Consider the following 25,203-nt stretch of genomic DNA (forward strand, 5'->3'; position numbering starts at 1 on the left):
TTGCTCAGGAATCTAAGGCAATAAGCCTACTTTAAGATAGGAAATGATTCTATTCTCTATGAGCAGAGATCAATGATAAGCTATTGGGTTTTTCCAATCTATTTTCAAAGCCCATTACAAAAATAAATCAGTGTGTTCTCTAATAGTTCTAAAAACAGTTTGATCACTTTTCTTGCGTGATTTTTTTTTTTTTTTTAAAGAAAGAGATGTCCATATGTTCTAAAATCTTGCTTTGAGTTACATTCAGAAACAGATATAGTCCGGTTCTCCCTGGTGGAAATCATCAGTGTATTTACTCATTCTCTTTTGACTATTACAAAATCTTTTGAAATGAAAGGCATTGGCAGTGTCAAAAAAAAAAAAAAAAGTCCATAAAAATAAACTAATGATTGAATTAAGCATTCAGATGAGTTCTTTGCCGGGTTATCTGCAAGCGCAAGACTCTACCGTCATGTTTGGATATACCTTAAGTACCACATTCTTATTTTCATCAAAGAATAAGATGCTGAGCGAGGACATCTTTTCTGGCACACAGCAAGGCTCAGGAATCCCAGGAACGACGCCCACGGCTCTCACTATACTCTGGATGGTAGCATGATTTGATGGCTTCAAAGACTGGAAAAGAAAAGGGAGAACACCAATTAGGTGGAACTGCTTTTCCGCTCTCCAGCCCTCATCGCTAAAATGTATATATTATGAATTTGTTTCAACAGCTTACTAAAGCCCTGGCATCATTACACATTCAACCCAACCTCCAATATCACCATCACCAAAACGGTGATTTGTCATTTACTAAGTGCCGGCTCAGTGCCAGGCATGTTCTGTGTAGTATTTCTAATCCTTACAAAACAACGATCTCGTACATTTTACAGGTAGAGACATAGACTCAGAAAGCTTAAACGACATGTCTAAAGTCATGTAGACATGTAGAGTGAGGATTTTAATCCAGTTTTTAAAGCAAGAATCGTTTAATTAAAAATGACTTACTCCCCAGAGGATGGATTAATACACCCTAGGTTGTTTTGGATAACAGGATTGCAACGGAAACAATTTGATCTTGATCCTATGCTACTCATAAAAAACCCTTAACAAGAACCTATTTAACATAGATATTTTTGCCACTGCTATAGTGAAATTTATACTTTGTTTTAAAAATAACACCGGCGTGTCGAGAGGCATTGATTTAGTTAATGATTACCGCCAGGATGAATTGATGGTGATTACACAATTGGCCACTGGGGGTCACTGTTGCTCAGTGGGTTCAGACTTAAAGGTTGTAGCGTCTTCCAAGTCTCGGGCACATCCTCAGGGAATAATCTAGAGGGCCTGAGGTTATCCCATAGCTGTCAGAAGTTTGACCAAAGAAACCTGGGTAAAAGCTGTTCCCCAGAAATGCCAAATGGGATCATTAACATCCACGGAGACGTGTGGTTTTATCTAGAGAGTATCATCCAGCTCTGCTAAGCATTGAAGACGGGTCACTCTTCCAAGCCCGGAATGCTTAGGTATCGCCAGAGTGGTAAGAACGTCTTCATGAGCGGTGCCACAATTTTCAACATTCGTTCTCCCCAATGTCTCTTTTAAGCAGATGAAACCAGTTTTGTTTCAAACAAATTTAAAAACAGGAACTTGGTAACTTGCCAGAGATCATGTGTCAATTCAGGAGTGGGATTTAGGCCAAAACTCCGGTTTTCTAATGTTAAGATTTTGAGCCACGTTTCAGAGGCACCTCTGCCCCCAGTGAATTAATTGGTATTCGAATTTTACACACCTAAAACTCCCAGTATGGGAAACTGGAACAAGTTAAAAGGTTAAGAGTATATACAAGCCAAGGAAGAAGCAAATAATATAGAAAGGTGGCACAGTGTAAAAAAAAAAATAGGATTGGGGGAAGGGGGGCAGAAAAAGGGCAAATCTGATTTGTCTCATTTCATCTTTCAATCTTAGTGAAAAAAAATTATCCATACATTAGATTTCAACATTATTGCTAACAGGCATAAATTATTTTAAAATTAGTCTTGATGATGGCCAGCTGCCTTATTTACTCTTTCTTCCTAGAGATTTTAAGTGTGTGTTAAGAAGAGTAGTTAACTTACAATTAAGTAGCATTGCAAAGAAAGGTATTCTCTCCCCTTAAGGATAAGAAGTCTATGTTGCTCTGGGACTTCCCTGGTGGTCCAGTGGCTAAGACTCCACCCTTCCAATGCAGGGGGTCTGGGTTTGATCCCTGGTCAGGGACCTAGGATCCCACATGCTGCATCATGTGCCCAAAAAATAAAAATTAAAAACAACAATAACAAAAAAACCCATAGTTTAAAAAAAAAAAAAGTCTATGTTGCTCTATTTTGCATATCATGTGCCCTGTGGCATCAATACTGTCTGTGTAATTGACAAACTGCAATCCATATTGTACAACAGGGCTCAATGGCCACTGTTTGCTATTTTATTCTTATTGGTGATTTCTAAAGAAAACTTTTGCAGCTACACTTTTCTCTACTAATTTATTTTTAAGATTCCATCATCCAAACAGCATATGATAATGCTCCAAAGGATTTTTTTAAAAACCATAGATTTTACGACAATATTCTGTTATTGTTAATGTTTTACTGACTCCTATACTATTTAATTTTCATATAAAGTAGATCTATTTAAGTAGACGAGGACTTGATCCATAAATCCTGCTGTGCACGGCTAGTCCTGAAGCAGAGCTGGCTCTCTAGGCACTGAATTAATACTTGCCAAATGGATGAAATACTTATAAATAATAACATACCCTCCATTGTACCTATTTCTGCGGAAATAATTCCCATCAACAAAAATAAAAGGTTCTGAGCAAATGACCTGGCGCAGATATGGAAAATATTCATGGGTGTTCCCTAGGAAAATTCCTGTCTTTTTTTTTTTTTTAAGCTCTAACTCACAAATGATAGATTCAGGAACTATGAGCTGTCTCTGGTGGGCTCACTGGAATCCAGGTGCAAGCCCTTGATTCCCTGCTGGTGTGTCTTATCAGTATCCTCTCTGTTTTCGAGGGAGCTGTCCCCTTTTTTCTCACTGTGAAGTTCTCTGATCAAGCTGCCATGACCAGGAATAATTATATCATGCACAAAAGATCCATGCGGTCATTTGCTAGTGTGGAGCATTTGCCAGTTTATCGTTTTTGTTTGTTTTTGAGCTCCGATTACATTTCTCAGGACTCTCTTTACGTAGCTTAAGAAACCTGGCGATGACAAAGGCAAACCTGTGTTGTTTTTCTCCCCAGTCTCCCTTTTTATTGAAGGTGAAACATGACATGGACATCTGTTTAGGTCATTTTTTTTAATTTTTTGCTTAGGTAACTCGGTACATCAAGATTTAGGATTTTTAGAGTTCATCTTCATGATCAGAGATTGGAACTGGAAACCTCAGGAAATTAATTGAGGGTGCATCATTTTGACCTCATCCATGTGAATTTCTTCTTTATATAGGATGCTTGGTTCAAAGCGTTTAGCTTCTTTGCTCCCTAATTCTGCGTCTTTGCTATTCCCAGCCTTTGCACCATTCCATGCAAAAAGTCCTTCACTCCTCCGATCCTTGCTGGTTCCCTTGGACCTCTGTCAGCAACAATGGCTCAATCATTCTCTTCTGAAATCTCTGTTTTCCATCTCTTTTATGGTGGTGAGGGGAGGCAAAAGCATACGGCTTGGCTAAAGCTACATGGGTATTTCTCATCTCATGGCAGAATGCCAGGGGTCTCTCTCCCTGGGAGGACACATTGGCTGTAGGGGCTAGAAATCAGAAAAATTCAAGCTGCCGTGTCTGTGAATGAAATCTGCAGTGGTCAGGCCCGCACCTGCCAAGCTGTGGATGATGTCCTCGAGTTGAATTTGATTACAAATGCATTAGCAGGGGAGAGTATGTCATCAGCTCCAAGCCTTCATTCCTGACTCAGGCCATGGGGTTTCGCTCTACACTCTTCCAATCCAGCCCACATGGGTGTGATAGCCCAGAAACTATCTAATTGGAATCAGTGAAAGGGCAAAGCCTGGAATTTGGGAAAGGCAGAACACAGCTGTTCTGAATTACAGACAGGTTGTCAACTTTTGCAGACAAAGAACCCGCTCTAGAGAGCAGGCCCTCACTCAGGAGGCCAGAAGGAAGGAGGGCCAGCAGAGGAGTCTGGCCTGCGAGAAATTTTCTCTGGGGCAAAATGTATATCTACAGTCTGAGAGTTCTTTGGCACCTCACTTATTCCACATGTGTTTGTACTGATCTGGTCAGAGACCTTGTTTTCCTCTGTTGCTCAGACTATATATATATATATATTTTTTTTTCAGACTATATTTTTATTGAAATAGTTTACTCTGCTTACCATGCTGGACACCGCTGATAACAGCAACACTGATTAGTTACCCCTGACGTCACAGCTTCACACTGCTTCACACTTCCCATCCTTTAGGTGACTGTACCATTTGAAAGACACAAAGCCTGGAACACTTAAAGGGAACCACTAAAAAGCTTGAAAAGCAGATCCACACAAGGTGATGAGAGACTGAGAACTCCACATCACAGCCAAACTTCTACTCTCAACTTGGCAGAAGGAAATCTCCAACTCAGAGAGAAAACAACCTTATCCCTGTTACGTCTCCCTATAGTTCTGATGCCATCTCAAGTTTTGACAAATATTATCATGAGTTCAGTGGTGCAACCAATGCCCTCCTGATTCTGTTACCCTCCAAAGAGGTTATGGACTATTGGACCGAAGGGAGAATCCAGTTTGAAGTTTTGTGATGTTTAAAAAGGGGTAAGAGGGGCCTTCCCTGGTGGCGCAGTGGTTGAGAATCTGCCTGCTAATGCAGGGGACACAGGTTCAAGCCCTGGTCTGGGAAGATCCCACATGCCGCGGAGCAACTGGGCCCGTGAGCCACAACTACTGAGCCTGCGCGTCTGGAACCTGTGCTCTGCAACAAGAGAGGCTGCGATAGTGAGAGGCCCGCGCACCGCGATGAAGAGTGGCCCCTGCTTGCCACAACTAGAGAAAGCCCTCGCACAGAAACGAAGACCCAACATAGCCATAAATAAATAAATTAATTAATTTTTTAAAAAAGGGGGGGGTAAGAAACATATACAAAACTTTTTCTTGTCTTACATCTTTTATTCTTTTGATCCCTTTTCTTAAGTGGTTTTTCTTCAGTCCCCTACATTTGATTTTCTATTCTCCTCAGTCCATTGGCCATTAATACAGCAATAATAATAAACAATTGCCATTAATAATCATGTCAATGGCAAAAATTTATTGAGTGCCTACTAAGCACAAGGTGACCTATGATCTCATTTTCCCACTGTTTTCATCATGTAGATACTATGATATTTTTATTTACTGCGGTAACTGTTTCAAAGATGAGAAAACTAACACACAGAAAGTTTGAGTAACTCCCCCACCAGCAAAAAAAATACAAAAAACACAAAGCTGGTAAGAGGTGGAACCAAGTTTTAAGGCAAAAGGATTTGACGGCTCAAAGTATGATGTGTGAACCAGTAGCACCAGCAACATCTAGGGGCTTGTGAGATACATAGAATATTAGACTCGAGCCTCAGAACCACTGCATCAGAACCTACAGATTAACAAGATCCTGAGGCAAATTGCAGGCATCTTAAGGTTAAGAAACCCACCTATGGGGCTTCCCTGGTGGCACAGTGGTTGAGAATCTGCCTGCCAATGCAGGGCACACGGGTTCGAGCCCTAGTCCAGGAAGATCCCACATGCCGCGGAGCAACTAGGCCCGTGAGCCACAACTACTGAGCCTGCGCGTCCGGAGCCTGTGCTCCGCAACAAGAGAGGCCGCGATAGTGAGAGGCCGGCACACCGCGATGAAGAGTGGCCCCCGCTTGCCGCAACTAGAGAAAGCCCTCGCACAGAAACGAAGACCCAACACAGCCAAAAATAAATAAATAAATAAATAAATAAATAAATAAATAAATAAATAAAAATAAAGGAATTCCTTAAAAAAAAAATTAAATAAAAAAAATTAAAAAAAAAAAAGAAACACAGCTATGATGGAGCATGCACATTTAATCATTCTGTTGCACTACCACACTTCTTTCCTTAAACTTATCTCTTCTAGTCTTAAAATGCTCATAAGTTTTTGAATTATTATTCTTTAGATCACTGAGAGCCACAATGAAGATCTATGGAAGCAAGGTTTTTGAACAGGAAAAGCAAGCGGAACCAACAGGAAATGGGAGAGGTAAATTGGGGTAATTGTGGAGACCAGGCCAGGTAAGCTAACTGACTAAGTATCTCCACGTTATCATGGCTCCCTGGGTCTTAAAATCTGGAGTCAAGAGGAAAGAGGGAAACTCCTTCCCCAGGCTACCTAGAAGAAACCACAGTTTATGAGAGTGAGAGGAATTATTTGGAAGACTCAGAGACCCACTTAAAATCAGTCATCCCAAGTTTAGAGACAGTTTGAATCCATCTCTGCCTCTCAATGCCACCAAGCAAGCCACACTGTAAAATAAAGATTCATCACTGCCTGTTATATTTGGCATCTTTGTTGTGTGTTTTAAATGCTATCCCAGTTCGACCAAGTTTCGTTTGATCAGTAAAATGTCCTTTATAAATATTTAGACAAGATAAGGCAGTTTATGTCATTATCAATGTATATAATGCTTACTTTGTGTTTGTGTTGACAAAACATGGAATTCACTTTCTAGAGAAAGTGTAGAAAGCTCATCCTCCTGAGACACTGTAACAGGAAAATGGGATTTCAATCAAGGTCCTGGCCCTGAGGCTGACCTGGTCTTGTTCAGTCGGCCCTTTGCTTTACGGGTGTGTTGCCCTTAGCATCCCAATGATCACAGGCCTGTAACATGAACAAGCTGCTTTAAAGATCTGTAGGCAGAAGTTGGTCACTTTTTGAGGCAAAGGGTTTTTTTCCTCCATCAACATACAATAGCAGAAGTTGATTCACTTCAAGTTTTGCAAAAAACAAACAAACAAAAACAAAACGAAACAAAAAAACCACTCTTATTCTTCCTCTGAATTCTATTTCTAGGAACACTTTTCATTGTATAATTCAAATTGTTAACAAGCTAAGAATGAAAGTGCAGCAATAAGCTTAACGGAAGGCAAAGGGGTACAAATATGTTTTATTAACTCTAAATTCAAAGAGAACAGTCACTGGGACTTGCTGTGCAAGATGGAGGTGGGGTTGGGAAGGCTTCTGAGAATATATCTGTCAGGATTCTGAGTACTGATAGGAGGAAGTTCAGTCCATCGATTTTGGAAGAGGCACAGGTAAGCTCTGACCGGATGAAATGGGTCTTAGAAGTCTACAGAGTCATCGTTCCCTATTCTGACTCCTGTTTTGATATTTATCAGAGAAGCAAATGATATAAGCATCTGGTGGATTTCATGAGGCAAGTTTTCCTAGCCCAACCCTGGTGCTAAGCCCCATGACAATTCATCTCACAAGAGACTATCAAAAATGTTCTGAATCAGGGCATCAGTCCAATTAGTCCTTCCTTTTGCTCTCATGACATTCACTCATTCCCTGAATACCCCCTCAAAGATCAGCCTTCTACCACTTGGCGCTTGCTTGTTGTGGACCAGCACAGATTCACATGTGACCAGGTAGCTGAATATGCACTGTGTTTGGAAACAATGCAAAAAACATGCTTTACACATACATTTTTTTCTCATATCCTTCTTCATACCAATATTGACTTCGTATTACTTTAACAACCATTAAAGAGAAACCAAGCATAACCATGTTACCTATTACACTTCAGAATGCAAGAATAAAGGTCCAGATGGATTTTGTTAATGAAAACACACACTCAACTTGTGCCTTTCTACTCTGTGGAAATAGGAAGGACAGGACAAGGAACAATGGCTACCTTTGGCATGGGGAACTGGCATGCTCCGGAGCAATAATAGGCATCAAAGGACTTGGGGGAGATAATCCATTCACTCCAGCCAATATCTGCAAAGTCCACTTTAAGGTATCGCCTGGCACAATTGCGAGGTTCAATCCATTGCTTTCTTCTCGCCTTCTTCAGGGTCTGTTCATCAAACTGGAGCGTCTGGCTCTTCTGGTGAGGTCCCTTTCTCTGTTTCTTTTTGTTCTTACTCTTTTCAGGGGGCTGAGTCTGAAGAGTCTTGTAAGGTTTTCTCTCCTCCCATACCCCATCCTCCTTATACTGATATTCTGCCCCAGGAAGCTCATTGTTCTGCAGAGGTAGCAGGACCCCAGTAGAGCGCTTCTTCCTCCGTTCAGTAGAAAGGGCAGCCCTGATATGGCTATCCAGTTTGGGCACAGCTCCAGTGAGGAAATTCCGGTGTCCTTGCAAGCTTGATACCACACTCTCGGGCTCAGAAATCGCAATATCATTGGCATACACCAAGATATAAGGCTCAGGAAAGGGTGTTATCTTCTTTGGCAGCTGGTGTCCTTTGGAAGTAATGTTAAATCCTATGAGGAACTCCTCATTTTCTTTGGCTTTCCTCAAAAGTTGAGTGATGTCTTTCGACAACCAGGAAACAAAATCTCGATGAAGTTTCACTCCATCTACTGAAAGATGACCCAGGAGTTGACTTTGGTTTCCGGTGGATTTGAGGATCCATGTAGAGAGCTCAATCTGAATGTGTTTCCTTTGGGTATGATGTGAGCATCCTTGGGACACAGGACAACTCAGGCTGATATTTATTAGCTCTCCAATATAGAAATACAGTGTGGCAGATAAAATGTTTTCAGACTTGGTTAGAGAAGTCAGGTTAAAAATATGCAATTTCTCATTTTCAAGGGTCCCTAGGAAGAAAAAAAAAAAAAAAGAAGAAAGTAAACAGGAGTAAACGTGATCCCTACCTCACATCATATACAAAAATTAACTCAAAATGAACGAATGACCTAAATAAGTACTAAAATCATAAAATTCTTAGAAGAAAACATAGGCGTAAAATCTTCATGGCTTTGGATTTGACAGTGGATTTTTATATATGACACCCAAAGTGCAAGTAAGAAAATAACATATAAATCAAAAAAGTAGATAAATCCATAAAATAGATAAACTGGACTTCATCAAAACTTAAAATTATGTGCATCAAAAGACATTATCAAGAAAGTCTGTACAACCTACAGAATGGAGAAAATATTTTCAAATCATATATATGATAAAATCTAGGACCCAGAATATAAAAATAACCCTTACAACTCAAAACAAAAAGACAAACAGACCAATAAAAAATGAGCAAAGGAATCAAATAGACATTTCTCCAAAGAAGATATACAAATAGCCAACAAGCACATGAAAAGATACTCAACATCATTAGTCATCAGAAAAATGTAAATCAAAACCAAAATGAGGTACCATTTGACATATACTAGGTTGGCTATAATAAGAAAAACAAGATAACAAGTGTTAGTGAGGATGTGGAGAAATTGGAACACTTTTACATTGCTGGCTATAATGTAAAATGGTTCAGCTGCTGTGGAAAACAGTTTGACAATTCCTCAAAGTTAAACATAGAAATATCACATGACCCCACAATTCTACCCCAGGTATAAACCCAAAGGAATTGAAAACAGGTGTTCAAACAAGTACACGTACATGCATGTTTATAGCAGCACTACTCTTCACAATAGCCAAAAGGTAGAAACAACTCAATGTTCATCAATGGGTGAATGGATAAATAAATGTGGTATAGTCATATAATGGAGCATTTTTCAGCCATAAAAAGGAATGAGGGATTGATAATACTACAATGTGGACGAACCTTGAAAACATTGTGCTAAATGAAAGAAGTCAGACACAAAATGTCCCATGTTGTACGATTCCATTTACGTGAAATATCCAGAACAGGTAAATCCATAGAGACAGAATGCAGACTAGTGTTTGCCAGGGACTGGATGTGGAGAAATTGCTTAATGGGTAGGGGGTTTTACTTTGGGATTATAGAAATATTTTGGAACTAGATAAACCTGGTGGTTGCACAACACTGTGAAGGTACCAAATGCCCCTGAGTTGTTCACTTAAAAATAGCTATGCTTAAATTATGTAATTTTCACCACAATTAAACAAAAGGAGTAATTTTATAAACTGGATGAAGATGAAAGCAAGGATCAGCCATTTTTACTAATTTTCTCTTTCCTTTACTGAAACACACTTGTAGACTTAGTGGTATGAGAGCTGAGAGTTCTGGCTTTTAATTATGAGACTGCCAAGAACTATTCCTGTAATTTTGGCACAGTGCCATGATAGCATCTTATCTGAAGCAGCGTCTAGCCTACTGGTTACAAGCATTAGTGGAAGTAAATTCACTTTGATTCAATTCCTGGCTCAGCTGCTTATTAACTATGTAACTAGTGTTCTCATTCATTAAATGGAATAATACTCCTGTCATCAGAATTATGAGATGTGTGCAAATCAGTTCAGGGGGCCCAGTAAGTGTTTCTTAAGTATAAATTATTATTGTTATTAGTGCTGGTGTTAACCGTAATACAGGGATTACCCCTTCTTCCATCTTCCTCACAAAGTTAACGGTGCAGGATGAGGGTGGGTAAGCGAGACCATATAGCTCCATCTTCAGATAACATCTGAAAATATGAGTCACACATTCGAAAAGTGTCATGAAGAATTAGTGCTGTTGTGGAGCTTGTCTAAAGTTTATGACATTACATGAATATAGGAGTTGAATTGCTTCTGTAGAGTGCAACAAAATTATTGAAACTGGGCAATTTGTATTTCCAAGTCTTCAGATGCAGAAATGAGAGAGAGTAACAGAATGGGCGATTGATTAGTAAGGGCAGAATTGGTTCCTGTTCTTGAGATCATCTAATGAGCTAATGGTAAGGCTGAGCTTAGGCTCAAGAATCCCCTGTCCTGGGATCGGTCACCAGAGCCTGGGCCCTCCTCCATACACTTGTTTCATATACATATTTGTTTCAGAAACATACACGCAATCGTGAAATTATGCTCTTGATCAAAAACATATTTTAGTAAAAACATTTTTATAAAGATCTGGAAACTTAAAATGAGTTCATTGAGTCCCCACGTATAAGGGAAGTGCAGTGGGAAACATATTTTACTCATTTCTAACATTGTGTGAGGGAAAAGGAGTAAACTGCCATTTGTGAATGTTTGTATAATCCATGACACCAGGATAATATTTTACAGACCTTTATAACAAAGCCATGGCATCAGACTTGTTCAGACTCTAGCTTTAATTCATACTTTTAATTCATACATTCAAAGAGCGTGTACTTTTACCCAGATGGAAGTTTTAAATGGAAGGAAGAGAAGTCACTCTGTTCTAAGTATGTGGCAATCAGATGGTTGCCAAACGAACACAGTGGCAGGGAAGAAATGAACTCGGAGGGATGTGGGTGGTCGTGTCTTATTGGGGAAACCAATCCTACTCCTTTCCCCTACATTTTGCTTCAAAATATTTCCTTCCTTCACACACGTTTCCAGACACCTTGTGCCCTGATGTTAACCAGCCTCCGCCTTGTGTCTAATCTTCAATATCGTCTCATAAATGTCACAGAACTTGCCATATTGCCTCTTCTGATGGCTTTAATTTTAATTCAGTGCCTTCGTTTGAAGTCAAAGCCCTATGGCCCAGCCTCAGCTCCACCACACCCAATAGCTGTACTCAGGCAAATTACCTAAACTCTTCGAGTCTCAGTTTGCTCACCTGTAAAATGAACCCAATAGTATCAACGGCAGAGTTGTTGTGAGAATTAATTGAAAGAATGCAGGTAATGCACATAGCCCTTAGGAAAAAACTCAATGAATGTTAGCTAACTAGACCTGCAATGTCCACTAGGATAGCAACTAGTCACTTAAGTTTGAATTGAGATGTACTGTAAGTGTAAAATACACACTGTATTTCGAAGCCTTAGTATAAAATATCACATTAATATATTTTGTATTGATTACGTGTTGAAATCATAATATTTGGATACACTGGGTTAAATGTTGTGATACTGTGATTTATAATAAGAAATACATATTTGGTCTTCGTCTCCGTTTCTGGTCTAGAACTCGGAAAACTCTAGGAATTTCCTAAGTGATGAGAGCCATAAGGTGTCCTTTGTTATGTTCATGAGGTGACTTTTGGAGGTCACCTAAGAATGGGGTCTGGCTGCCTGGGAAACAACCCTGTGATTGGGGGTTTGCACTTTCAGCTCTAATCCCCACCTCTGGGGTGGGGAGAGGGGCTGAGGGTTGAATTAATCACCAGTGGCCAATGATTTAATCAGCCATGCCTACATAATGAAGCTGTAACAGGGAAGAGCCAAATCTGACTACATATCAGATCTGTTTCTTTTACTTTAACCTTTGCTTTCTGCTGCTTTTGTTCACTAAAAGGATACTGTCTGTACATAATGGCCTGCCTCAGGGAACCCTGCCCCTCTGCCTGAATGTTAAACCAAAGTGCCTTTGTTCAGGGAAGCATCCTGACCCTGTCCACCTGTGGATGGCTGCAAGAAAGAAGAAATTAACACATCCCCTCCCCGAGGCTGGCCATTCCAGGGGATATTCGCAAAACTTATGGCCTTTTTACTTTACTTCCTCATCTCCTCTCCCTCTCTGTGCTATAAAAGAAACTGGCATCCAAACCCTGATAAGATGGTTTTTCAGAGACACTAGTCTGCCATCTTCTTGGCTTTCCAAATAAAGTGTATTCCTTGACTCAACACCTTGTCTCCAATTTTTTGTCCTGTCCTGTGGGGAGCAGAGCGAACTTGGACTCGGTAACAAAGCCTCCATAAAAATTTTAAAAAACAAGGTTTGGAGAGCTTCTGGGTTGGTGAACAAATGGAGATTGGGGAGAGTGGAATGCCTAGAGAGGGCATGGAATCTCCAAGCCCTTTCCCCTACCTTGCCCTCTGCATCTCTTTTATCTGGCTGTTCCTGAGTTATATCTTTTTATGCTAAACTGGTAATCTAGTGAGTAAATGGGTTTCCTGAGTTCTGTGAGCCACTCTGGCAAATTAACCAAACCCAAGGAGGAGGCTGTGGGAAACTCCAATCTGTAGCTAGTTTGGTAAGAGGCACAGGAAACAACCTGGGTTTGGGGCTGGCATCTGAAGTGGAGGACAGTCCTGTGGGACTGAGCCCTTTACCTAGGGAATTTGATGCTGTCTTCGGGTAGATGGTGGGAGAATTCAGTTGAATTCTCAGACCCCCTGCTGGTGTTCAAGAATTGCTTGTTGGTGTGGGCGCAGAACATTTAAAATGTAATATATTATTGAAATTAATTCCTCCTTTCGCTTCTCATATTTTTTAATGTGGCTACCAAAATTTTAAAATTACATATGTGGCTCACATCTGTGGTTCAAAGTAAATTTCTCTTGGACAGTGGAATGACCACCATTTTTGTGGCCATATAGCCCAAAAGGAAAGAAAAAAGGCATTGTTTTTCAAAGGCGGTGAAGAATTAGGAATTTGCTAAACATGAATATGCAAACCAAAATGTAAGTTGAGCAAAAGATTATTTTCTTGGAATGCAACACACCTTCCTTTATTAAGGACATATTATATTAAGATAATTTTGGTGAATACTTTAAAATTTTCCCTCCAGCTGTAGCTAATCAGTTCAATCTGCAATCAAAAGTCTAAGACCAACAGACTGCTCTAAAATAGAGTTAAATGGGCAGTTGAGCAACAGTGCTTTATGGCAAAGCAATTATACACATAGCTTCAATTGTGTTATTTGTGTATTACACATATACAACCACTACAACCAACAAAGAACAGGAACTAAAGCAAAACAAATGTTTTACTTTAATAAATATGAATTGAACACCTATTAGGTGCTGGACCCTTGGCTGGGTCCCAGGGCTGCCCAGTGGCCACTGCTGTCCACACCAGGACAAGGGGAAAAGATTAATATGCAGGTAGCTACACCGTGATGATGCTACTTTCCGTCAAAGTCAAAGGTATTAACTATGCTTTTGGACCACAAAGGAGGGAGCAATGAACTTTCCCCATGTATGGGGAAGAGGGACATATGGGGAAGATGCAACCTTTAACCAGACTTTTAAGAATGAGGAGAGAAAGACAAATATCATATGATATCGCTTATATTTGGAATTTTTAAAAAAAGATATAAATGCGCTTATATACAAAATAGCAATAAACCCACAGACACAGAAAACAAACTTATGGTTACCAAAGGGGAAGGTGGGGAGGGATAAATTAGGAGGTTGGGATTAACAGATACACACTACTATATATAAAATAGATAACCAACAAGGAACTACTGTACAGGGAACTACACTCAATATTTTGCAATAACCTATAAGGTAAAAGAATCTGAAAAAGAATATATATATATGTATAACTAAATCACTTTGCCGTATACCTGAGACTAACACGGCATTGTAAATCAACTATACTTCAATTAAAAAAAAAAATGAGAGGAAAAGGGAGTGTTGGGGAGGAGGTAAAAGCAGCACATTCTAGCCACAAGCAGTGCTGGACATCTGGAAGATTTTGCATGAGCAATATTTCCAATGTTTAATGGAAACTTATAAAAATATCCCAGATTAACGTAGTTATTCGAAGGCCTCACGGACACCTAAGCTGCCGAAATTCAGAAAAGGAATGGCCAATTCACATTCAGCTCCTAACTAAAGGTGTTGTATGATACGTAGCACTCGATGCCTTTGCTATTTCCACCCAGATGAGGAGACGCATTACCTCTGCCTGCCCTAGATCTCCCTCCTCCCTACGTCTTTTAAAACAATGAGCTAGAAGTCTCAACAGTTCCACAAAACATTCTTTAACCCATACTTTATTTTTGCCTTCCCTGACTTTAAGCATTTCATTTCCGTGCAAGTCAATGCTCTTTTCCCTAAAGCAAGTCAACAAATACTTAGTCTTTATAAACGGACAAAAAGAGTAGTGAGAGAGCTGCATGGAGTTGAGTAGATGAGTGCAGTAGAGTATATAAGATAAGATAAATACCTCCCTGCAAGTTGAAATATGTGGTAATAATATCTATTCAATTACTCTCATGCTTTTTTAGATTTTATATTAATTTAACTTTTCAAAAAATATCTTCTCGTATACTTAACAACAGGAGTTTTGCAGTAGCCTTCTCTCTCTTCCCCATGAGTAGCAGACTTATCTGTGAAGAAGATATCTATGTTGAAATATCAGTGAATGGAAAATGCTTTCGTGTTCACTTTTTCTATTCTTCTGAAATATTCCGATACTTACCTATTTGGAATCGATGAATCCGGAAACGGAGGTATACTTTCTGGTTAATAAGAACAAACATATAATAATAATATTAAAAAGCAATGGCAGATGTTATCAGGTTACAAAACAATAGTTTATGTATTTTTAGGCTCTTGGTAGTCTTCAGGTATTAGAGAACGTTACTGTGCCACGCCAATCCAATTCTATCTAGAGTTGCATGGTTAATTCTGGGTGCTCTCATTTTAACTAGTTTATTGATATAAAAGAGAGCAACTAGGAAAGTAACCAAGATGTTGGTCTTAAAGTTATTTCTTACAAATTTGAGTTAAATAGAGAATACGTGCTCTGGAAGAAGAAAAAAAAAAAGGTTAATCGTTGACGTGAGAATTGTTTGCAAATATTTGAGGGGCTGCAGAGAGATCAGGTTTTTTTCTTGTCAGTGTCAAAGATGAGAATTAAGTCTAAAGGTGATAGCTTAATGGAACCAGAATCAAGGTCAACGTAAGTAATGACTTTCTAAGTGTCTAGCCTGAGGGTGAGACCCCTGTGGGACCAGGCAGACAGAAGAGAGATGGTCATAATTCAAGACTATTACAGGAGGATCTCTTTATGGTAGGGAAGGTGTGAAAAGTGAACTAGATAACCTCTCAGATCCCTTGCAAAGAACTACGACAGGCTATATATCCAGCTCTTCCTAAGGAAATGTTTTTGATGCCAAAATATAACTACCAATAGGTGGTGCTGTTTTCTTACTGTTTGCTGGCACTAGCACAAACTTGGATTTTCCTTGCTGAGAATGTGTCTACTGTGGTCTAGTTAGATTATCATGCCATTGGCATGATAATCTTACTCTGAATTTTCTAGAGTCATAATACCTGTGAATTGGAAAGGGGTTTAGAAGTCAGGTGAGTTTCGGAACAAGCCATACTTTCCTTTGCACATCTGTTAGGACTTTGCGGCTGCTGCCACTTCTCCCTGAAATGCTTTCACCCAACGTAGTTCTCCTTGATTATTATCCGGATTCGATTTTTAAGGCAAAGCAGAGGCAAGCTTGTCATGACAACCCACTCCTTCGGTTCAGACCCCTCCTCTATTACTATTTTCATTATATTGTTATTCCTTCCTAAGACCATAAATTCCTTAAAGACAAGGCTCTGTAGTAATTACATCAGACCCTTCAGTCCCAAGCATGGAGCTTAACTCTTAAGCGGTGCTCAATAAATGCTTCTTTTGTGAATAAACAGATTTAGTCCAACCTATTCATTGTAGAAATGTAAAAATGAAGGACCATAAAAGCCAGCCAGCTGGTGAGCATTGATTTTGGAGAGGAGCCCCAGGTCTTGTACTACCTATACGGACTTTTTAAGGAGTTTGGTTATTAGATAAAGGTAGAAGATCTATTTCTGTTTTCATCTGAAATGAAAGCACCTGCACCTCATGAGACCAAGGGCTCAGCAAGGAAACTGTGACTTGGGACCAGCTGTACTATTGCGACCGTTCAGTTCCTCTCAGGGAACAGCCGGGGCAGTGCCCAGGGAGTGGTGAGTGGAAGGTCACCTTCGTGCTGGCCCACACAGAACGTTTTCAAAGGGAAATAGAATATACAATGGAAAGCTTTCTATGTAAAGTCTGATTTTAAAACAAATAGACTAAATGAAATCTTGATGATTTGTTAAATCCCCAGGAAGCAGGGAAAACATTTTAGTCATACAGAAAATATGTAACTAAGAACAACTCTTTTTTTCCACCTCTTTCTCCAAACAAAGCACAGCTGCTAGAAATGCAGGGGTGCCTAGGACAGGGCCATATACGCCCACGGTCACTGGCTGAATATTTGCTGTAGATTATGGAGTCAAGGCTGCAGATCCTCTATGCCACCTTCCGTTTCCGGGCAAAGGTGAGATGGAGAGATTGTAAATAGAACACAAAGTCAGAATGTGGTTTTTCTTGCAGGGTTACAGTCAAATGACTGACTTTTATGGGATCTCAAAACAACCATTCTCTATGTCCAAAGTAAAACATGGCCAAAGATGGTATAATGTATGTTTTTCTAGAACAGCAAAATGTTCACTGATCAGTTTATCTGCTCTTCGCCTCCATCCAAGGGCATTCCTAGACTGTGAGCTCTCGGAGGGTAGACCCACGTCCAGATAAAGTTTTGAACTCCTAGTTCTTTGCACGGTCTGGAGCATCGATATCCTGAAAACTACTTGTCAAATTTGTTGAATGAGCAACGGTATAAACTTACCAGATTCTAAAGTGTTTCCTACTTCACACTAAAGTGAAAAAGCTTTCAAGTGAAAAAACTTTCAAGTCAGCACAAGGCCTTCTTGGGGATAAATACTGTATGGAGTTTCAGTTCATCAGAAAAGAAGCATTACAAGAACAGTGGTCTATAAAATAGAATAGTTTTGCCGTTCAGCGTATATGTGGTAAAGTGCCTCATGGGAAATTCTTTCATGGCAAGTTTCTTTTTAAAGGATCCTTTGCCTGGCAAATAGCTTTTCTACTATTTTTTCTTATCTAGTCCTCTGAACATCTAATTCAGGTCAACTGAAATATTTACTGAGTGCCTACTGTGTGACAAACTATGCCAGGCCTTCAGAATACAAGCATGACATGAGCTATGCTCTTTGCCCTCCAGAGACTTGGCCCCTGTCCCATCATCCTCTTTCTAGCAATCCTATCAGGCCCCAAACTCTCTGCAGCTGTGAAAGAAGGGTAACACGTCTTTATCAACTTACTTTTGAACTCCTCCCCAGGGTAAAACTGTCATAAAGACATTAATATACCTTCCAAAGTGAAAGAAAGTTACCCTTACATAAATTAATAAACCATTTGTCTGGGGGAAAGGCCCACTAAAAGGGCCAGATGAGACCACAGCTAGAATGTTAATCAATCCTAGATTTCAGACGCTGGTTATAAGATACTCAAAACTCCAGAGACGTGAGCTTAGAACAGAGCGTCTCAAATATGCATCAGAATCACCTTGATGGCCTGTGAAAACAGAGATTTGTGTGCCCCACGCTCAGAGTATGATTCAGATGGTTTGGGTGGGCTGGAGAATTTCTAACAATTCCCAGGTGATGTTGCTACTACCAATCCAGGGACCATACTTTGAGAAAAACGAACTTCAAGAAATCACTATAAAAAGGTGCAACTCTGCTGCATGCAGCCACCAATGTCAGGACAGAAACAGTAGTTTCTTGAATGTAGGTTTGGCATAGCATAGACTGTATTACAAGAGGACTACTACCGCTTCATATTTACATTGCTACCCAGATATATCCTTTGTGCTACAAACAATTGCAATTATTAATGTTTTACGTAGGTTTAAGGTTTGGTGGGAAGCTAGAGAGAAACAATATCTCCAAATATTAAGAATACCTCATTTATATAGGGCTTCCAAACTTTTAATGCATTTTCACACTCAATTTTTTTCAATTAAGTTGCATCATCTTTCTGTGAGACTAGCACAGTAGGTGTGACTTAAGCCATTTGATAGATGTCAAAACTAGGCCTAGCAATGTTAGATAACTTTATTAATTAGCAATTCAGCCAAGATTAGCATTTAGATCTCTTAATGCTTAGCCTCAGGAAATAGAAAAACTGAAACTCTAGGAATTTATTCTCTTCTTGAAAACCATTTATCTTAACCCATGCCTAAGTGCAGCAATTATACTCAATTCAAACAGTCTTTAGATTAATTCCATGCAATTAAATTAAAATTTTCTTTGAAGGAAAAGCAAAGAGGATCATGTTGGGCCTCAATAGTTTTAATTGTAAAATCAGAGGACTGGGCAAAGAAGCTTTCATTTCTAAAGCTATTGGATGCAATTATTTTATAAAAGGAATATTTAACACTTACTATAATATTTAATAGGAATATTTAATATTTACTCACTCAATAAAGGAAGAAGAACATACTGAAGTTGGTAATACAGTAGGATCAGTTTGTCCAAACACTTTTACTTACAGTGTGCCCAAATAAAATCAAGGCACTGCATTTACTGTGGTTCTATTGCCAAGAAACGATGGGTCGTAAAGGAAGGTAGATCATTGAAGGAGTCAATAAAACACCATGGTCAATTGGCTTTATGACTTACATGCTGATGTTTCAGATGAATAAAGAGACATTCGTGCCTTTAATAATATCATCCCTGAAAATATTCTAGGACACAGCCACTACTAACATATGAATAGACTAGCAATTTTATGGATTTTTAAATATATTCCATAGATGAGGGCTCTTCGGTCATACTGCCATGGTTTACCATGGTCCAAAGTAGATATTATCCTGGTATACTTGTGTCACTTGATTAATACTATGTCAGTGTTTCCATTACAAAATTCTATTTTCATGTGTTCATAACATAATCCTAAAAATTCACTCTGAATTGAAACTTGGCATAGGAAAGTTCAAATAGAGACTATTTGTGATGCCAAACTTCTTTCCACCATACCACTGAAATAAAGTTATTAAGATACTGATTACTAGGGTATACACATTGGATATATGAGAAAACCATTAAAATTTTAGGAGAAAATTTCTGACGTAGGAGCACAAAAATCCTGAATAGCAAATACAAAGTATATGCGAAGTTGCTCAATAATTTTCACTAGGCTTTTTGATAGGTATGAGCTTTAGTATATCTAATAAATATAGCAAACAAATTGGGATTATATAAGAGATTTGATAGGTGTCTATAACCAAGGATTAATTGTGGTAAAACCTTAAAGAAGTGATGTGCATGATCTCTAGTGAATTTTTCCACAAATAAAGTAGCTTTTCTTTTAAAAGAATAATACCAGATTAGATGTAAAATAATAAATATTAATCCTATAGAAGAAAACAATGAAGGAGAATTCATAGGGAAACAGGCAAAATAAAATTTAATGACAGAAACTCTAAAATTACATTCAGAGAAATTTAAGATATTTAATCAGGAAGATGGTAGAGTCGGCCCTTGGTATTCGCAGGGAACTGGTTGCAGGACCCCTGCAGATACCAAAAGCTACAGATGTTTAAGTCCCTTATATAAAATGGCATAGTATCTGCATATAACCTACCACATCCTCCCGTACACTTTAAACCATCTCTAGAGTACTTATAATTCAGCAAAATCAAGTTTTGCCTTTGGGAAATTTCTGAAATTTTTCCCCTCAAATATTTTCAATCTGTAGTTGGATCCCTGGTAACCAGGCATGTGGAGGGCCAACTGTACAATGCCAACTGGACTCAAGTCCAAAAACTAACAATGTAAGTAAACATCCTGAATAAACAAATGAGAAACGAGACAGTTTTCAGTCATAATATTCACTTGAATTTTGCATATCTTCTCTCTTGAGAAATTAGGAAGGCTCTGAACCAATGTTTCCCCAAATAGATATCTTAGAACCATAATTCTCTAAAATGCTCTCTTGGGGAGAAAGTGATCCACTCTTAAGAGGGTCCACTAACATTTAAAGGACCTGAAAGGTCCCAAAGCAAACTGATCATTTTTCCCAAACTTATTTGACCATGGAATGCAAATTTATGTAACACCTGTTAACATCTTTTAAAGACCCTCTTTTAAAAAATCTTCTCCTAGAAAATAAGATTATTAGAAATCATAGGTTTTGAGATGAGCTCAGTATGTCTGAAAAACTGTCTGGCAAATACATCATGATGCCCATTTCTTCTTCCATTTAAGTAAGGGGTTGGACTTGCTTTCTTTAAAGCCTCTTCCAAATACAAAATTGTATAATTCCAAAATGCTTAAGAGCAGGTTTGACATCTACATCTCTATTTAATTTTTAGAAAAATCTTAACTGGGTCAATCAAGTGCTTATAAATTTCCACTGCTTAGATAAAATGCCTGTAACCCTTTTAATATATTCTTAATTATGTATATATTTTTAATGTACAAATATTTCCCGAGTGAATTATCTGCTTAGGGGATGTTTTTCATTGACCCTCGTGGTCTCTTGGTCTCTTTGAGTATGTCTAAACTATACTAAAAAGCTAAATTTAAATTATTTTCTATGTAATACATTCTCTTTCTCTTTTCCATTAGCATAGATAATCAAGAATTCATGGTATTATGGATTTTTAAATGTCAGAGATTGTAAAGCTGTCTTGCCTATTACAGTAAAAACTTCATTAAAGGCTATCATGTATTCAAAGTAGTGTGTAATTCAAAGCAGCTGCACATCCAGCTCCCCTTCTCCAGATGTACTATTGTTCTTGGAATAAAAACATCAGATAATCTAAGTACGCTTTAATTTCAAGCCTAGTTTCTAGGTGCCAGAAATTTCAAGGTAACTGTGTTTTAATGAAGTTATTACATCCCCTTGCCATCAAATCCATCAAAAATGATGCTTTCCCACTGGCCCATGCATTTTACAGGACTGGCTCCTATTGGAATGATTGTTTAGCCCTTAATTATATCTTTTCTAAAGCCTTACATTTTAGACTTGCACTTCAGAAACATGTCACTTTATAGTTCTTCATTTTTAAAGACTTTTGGTTACAGTAGGAAAGACTCTCCCCTTTCTCACTGAAGGAAAATATTCCTTTTTGGGTCTGACTTTCCTCAATTTTCTTTTCTTTTTGTCTATGAAATCTGTGTCATTTTTTTTTTTTAAAGGTGACATAAATCCACTGAAATGCAACCATTTTTGTAGTTACATGTCATAAATTAAAATAATGTTAGTTTCCTAATAAGAACATCTGTGCTTTAATTGCTTTCCCTAAAGAGGTTAAATTTATGATTAAGAAAAATAAGATTAAGTGACTATGGAAATGATGAGAAACTAATGAACACAAAGTATGTATCTTAAAGGATCAAGCCAGGAGAAAACCTCATGTAAAACACTCTTCTTTTATTACATAGAAGCCAAGGACAACTTAAGCTAAGATTAAAATAAAAGCTGATTTCATATCCCTCTTGTCTTCCTTTAAGACAGTGTGTTTTTCTAAAGCCGAACTTCTCTGTCATCGATAATTTTGCAAATTACCTTTTACAAAGGGAAAGATAAAACGTATCTTTATGTAAACCCTTACACATCACAGAAAGACTTATGAGTTCTCCAAACTTACGGTTTTGGCACACCAACTGCACACCATTGAGGGAGGAGAAAAGGGTTAGCAGAAAGTGTATTTAGGATGAATGCCACCCACCATCAAGTAATGGTTTAAGTAGAAAGTAATCAGAGGGAGACCACAGCAGCTAAATTTCAACCAAAGATATTCTAGGTCTAGAACAATAAATAATTTTAATCAGGTATGTTCCAAGGAGCAAATAGGGCTCTAAGGCTATAACTCAGCCTGAATAAGCACTGGGAAAGTCTGCCAGAACAGCAGCCACTTCATAGATACAGCACACACCTGACCTCCCATTAAAATCTGTAACATCCTTGGTACGGAGAAGCCCATGCGTTGTGAAACTTAAACACTACGGACTAGAAAAAACATATCTAATTTATTAATGCAGACAGCATCTTTCGCCTGCATCAGAACATATGTCACAAGATGAAGGATGTTACAGAAATGCTGTTATGGACAAAGGAGAGAGACACACACGAAAACCTTAGCACCTTCCTGGAGCCCTGCCTTACTAAAGCCAGAACTGCCTCATAATAAGGTCCTTCTAGTGTGTTAGTAACTAAACACTCTTGGAAGGGGTCCAAGGCGAACAGTCTCTCCAGGAGTCTCCAAGGTAGTAACAGGACACTTGAGCTTCCACAAAAACCAGTGTCTACAGTTGATGAATAAGTCATTAAGACAGTCTCTAGGATGTTAAAGGAATTACTTTTCTTATCAGGGCATGCAGCCTTGTATATATGCTTCAAGCTGCAATTCATCATTTCAAGGGAACTTCTGGCCTCTGTATCAGAGTTTATCATTTGATGGTATAAGAGTACAGAAAGGCTGATAAGGGACACTCTGAAATTATAATGCATGGAGTGAGTTGGACCCAAAAAAGTAAATGGGGCCTGAGTTATTCAAATCCTTATCCATCTCCCACTCATGGTTCCCTCAGTCTAAAACAAACATACAAAAACACTATACAATAGGTGTGAATGAAACAAACTCACATGCTACTTCCAAACTTCGTGATTCATACTAAAATGAAATTTGCTGATACCAAAAATACTATTCACCTTTTGGGTACCTCAGCTACTCCCTAGGAATAGTGCCAAGAAAATGAATATCGAGATAAGAATGATTCAAGTATCTTCATTATTGCCACCTGCCTTGCCCACCCAACTACCCTTGTTTCTCCCACACTACTTCTTCATTGAGCGCTGCCCTTGGAGTTGCACTAAAGTAAACAGGGCATTCACTGGTGTGGTCAGCTGTCAGGACAGCCTTCTCAAGTGGCTGACACACTGTGGATGAACCAGAGCAGGTTTCTGTTTCCGTAGCAAAGGCCAGCTCCTTATAGATCATGCTCATGGTTTTAAGAAGAAAGTGAAATCTGGTTCAGCTCAGACTATAGCTGAAGACTTCTGCATTAGAAAGCATAATTCACGTTTATTGTAAATGTCATCATGCCTATGAGCTCTAGAGTATATTTACAGTGTCAACCTAGGGCTTTCCTTGATGGATGCTTTCGTGTTCCTCTTTTCCAGGAGTCCTACATATCAAAGCTTTGGGAGATTTCTTTCTAGTGATTCTGACAGAATTGATAGAGCATGAGGCATGGCCCCCTTACTTGAAGTTCTTGGCTATTTTTCAACGGTTCACTGAAGACAGGTCCCTTTATCGTGAATGTAGTGAACAAAAAAGCCTGGTGCATCCTCAAAGCACATAAAGCGTGTTAGAGTCCAGGAAACTTTCCCTCAAGCTGTTAGCACAAGGGAGGCAGGCTGTTAGCATAAGTTATTCGCTTCACCGCAGGGGCCAGGAGAAACCTTGTTAAGCCATGAATTTCAGTCCGCAATGATCTGTGTGTTGAAAAACGGGATGAGCAGATTTTCATCGGCGGATTCCAAGAGGTGTTTACATCCACGGCTGCTCCCCTCCCTCCCAGCTCCTCCCAAGGTGGGTGGTACAGCCCCTATTTGCCCAGATGGGTTTTAAATAATCAAAACACGCAAGCACCTGGTTTAGTTTGTGTGTTTGCCACCAAGGGACTATCAAGTAGACAGTGTCAAATATAGTAACACAGAGGACGCGAGTTAAGAGGAGGTGCAAGGTCTGGAGAAGCGACTGTCTAAAAGCCCGAGGGAAGGCATCTAGTTCAGGTGTGACTTTTCTCTCTGGTGCCCCGGGGTTGGCATAAAATGACATCTGCCTCTAGGTAAACATGGCTAAAGTCCAGTCCAAGGGAATTTCCGCTGACCGACTTAAGAAACATCAGCACAAGGTACCCCAGAGAAGCTGCAGACACCCAGGGCAGGAGGACCCTGTGGGCGGTGGGGGGGGGGGGGCGGGGGCAGCCCCTTCCCTTCTTTCACACACTTCCTCCAGCCGACCCCCTCCAGGGTTCGGCGCCCTTCTCTCCACTTCTCCCTCTCAATTCGGACTCTACCATTGGGCTGACTCACAGGCGGAATGCGGGTGTGACAGGACCGAGGGGCTCGGAGGGCAGCTGGAGGGCGAAGGAAGGTCTCTAGGTAACACAGGGCAGACGAGGAAGCCGTGGGGGTCCCGGGAGACACCTGGGGCGGGACCGCGGAAAGGGGGCGCCTCGGGCACTCACCTGCTGCTCGAAAGCTGCGAACCGTGTTGCCCTCGCGCAGGGGCTGGGGGAGCCGAGGCGGCGAGCCCCGCTCCGAGGACCCCGGTGTCCGCGCCGCCTCGGCTCTGCCGCCGCCGCTGTACCTGTCGTAGAGCCGCAGCATGTGCTCTGACACCTTGTCGAGCGGCTGCGGGAGGGGGTCTGGGCCGCCACCTGCCGCGCGGTCGCCTGGCACAGGCTCGCGGAGCTCCGGGAAATGCTGCTCGAGTCTCTGCCCGTGTGCCAGGCTCACGCACAAGCAGCTCAGCCATAGACAGAGCAGTCTGCGCGCCCCAGCCAT

The 25,203-nt window shown here is 39.8% G+C and overlaps 1 protein-coding gene across 1 annotated transcript; it reads right to left on the reverse strand.

Moving 5' to 3' along the window:
- Positions 1–423: 423 nt before the first annotated feature.
- BMP3 (bone morphogenetic protein 3) lies at positions 424–25,203 on the reverse strand. The gene is made up of 3 exons (XM_007165608.2): positions 24,879–25,203; positions 7,882–8,792; positions 424–615 (listed from the first exon to the last, which is right to left on the reverse strand). Exons 1-3 carry the CDS (start codon positions 25,201–25,203, stop codon positions 424–426), a joined length of 1,428 nt encoding a protein of 475 aa, XP_007165670.1.

The sequence above is a fragment of the Balaenoptera acutorostrata genome, chromosome 5, assembly GCF_949987535.1.
Source record: "Balaenoptera acutorostrata chromosome 5, mBalAcu1.1, whole genome shotgun sequence".
In the NCBI taxonomy this organism is placed as follows: Eukaryota; Metazoa; Chordata; class Mammalia; order Artiodactyla; family Balaenopteridae; genus Balaenoptera; species Balaenoptera acutorostrata.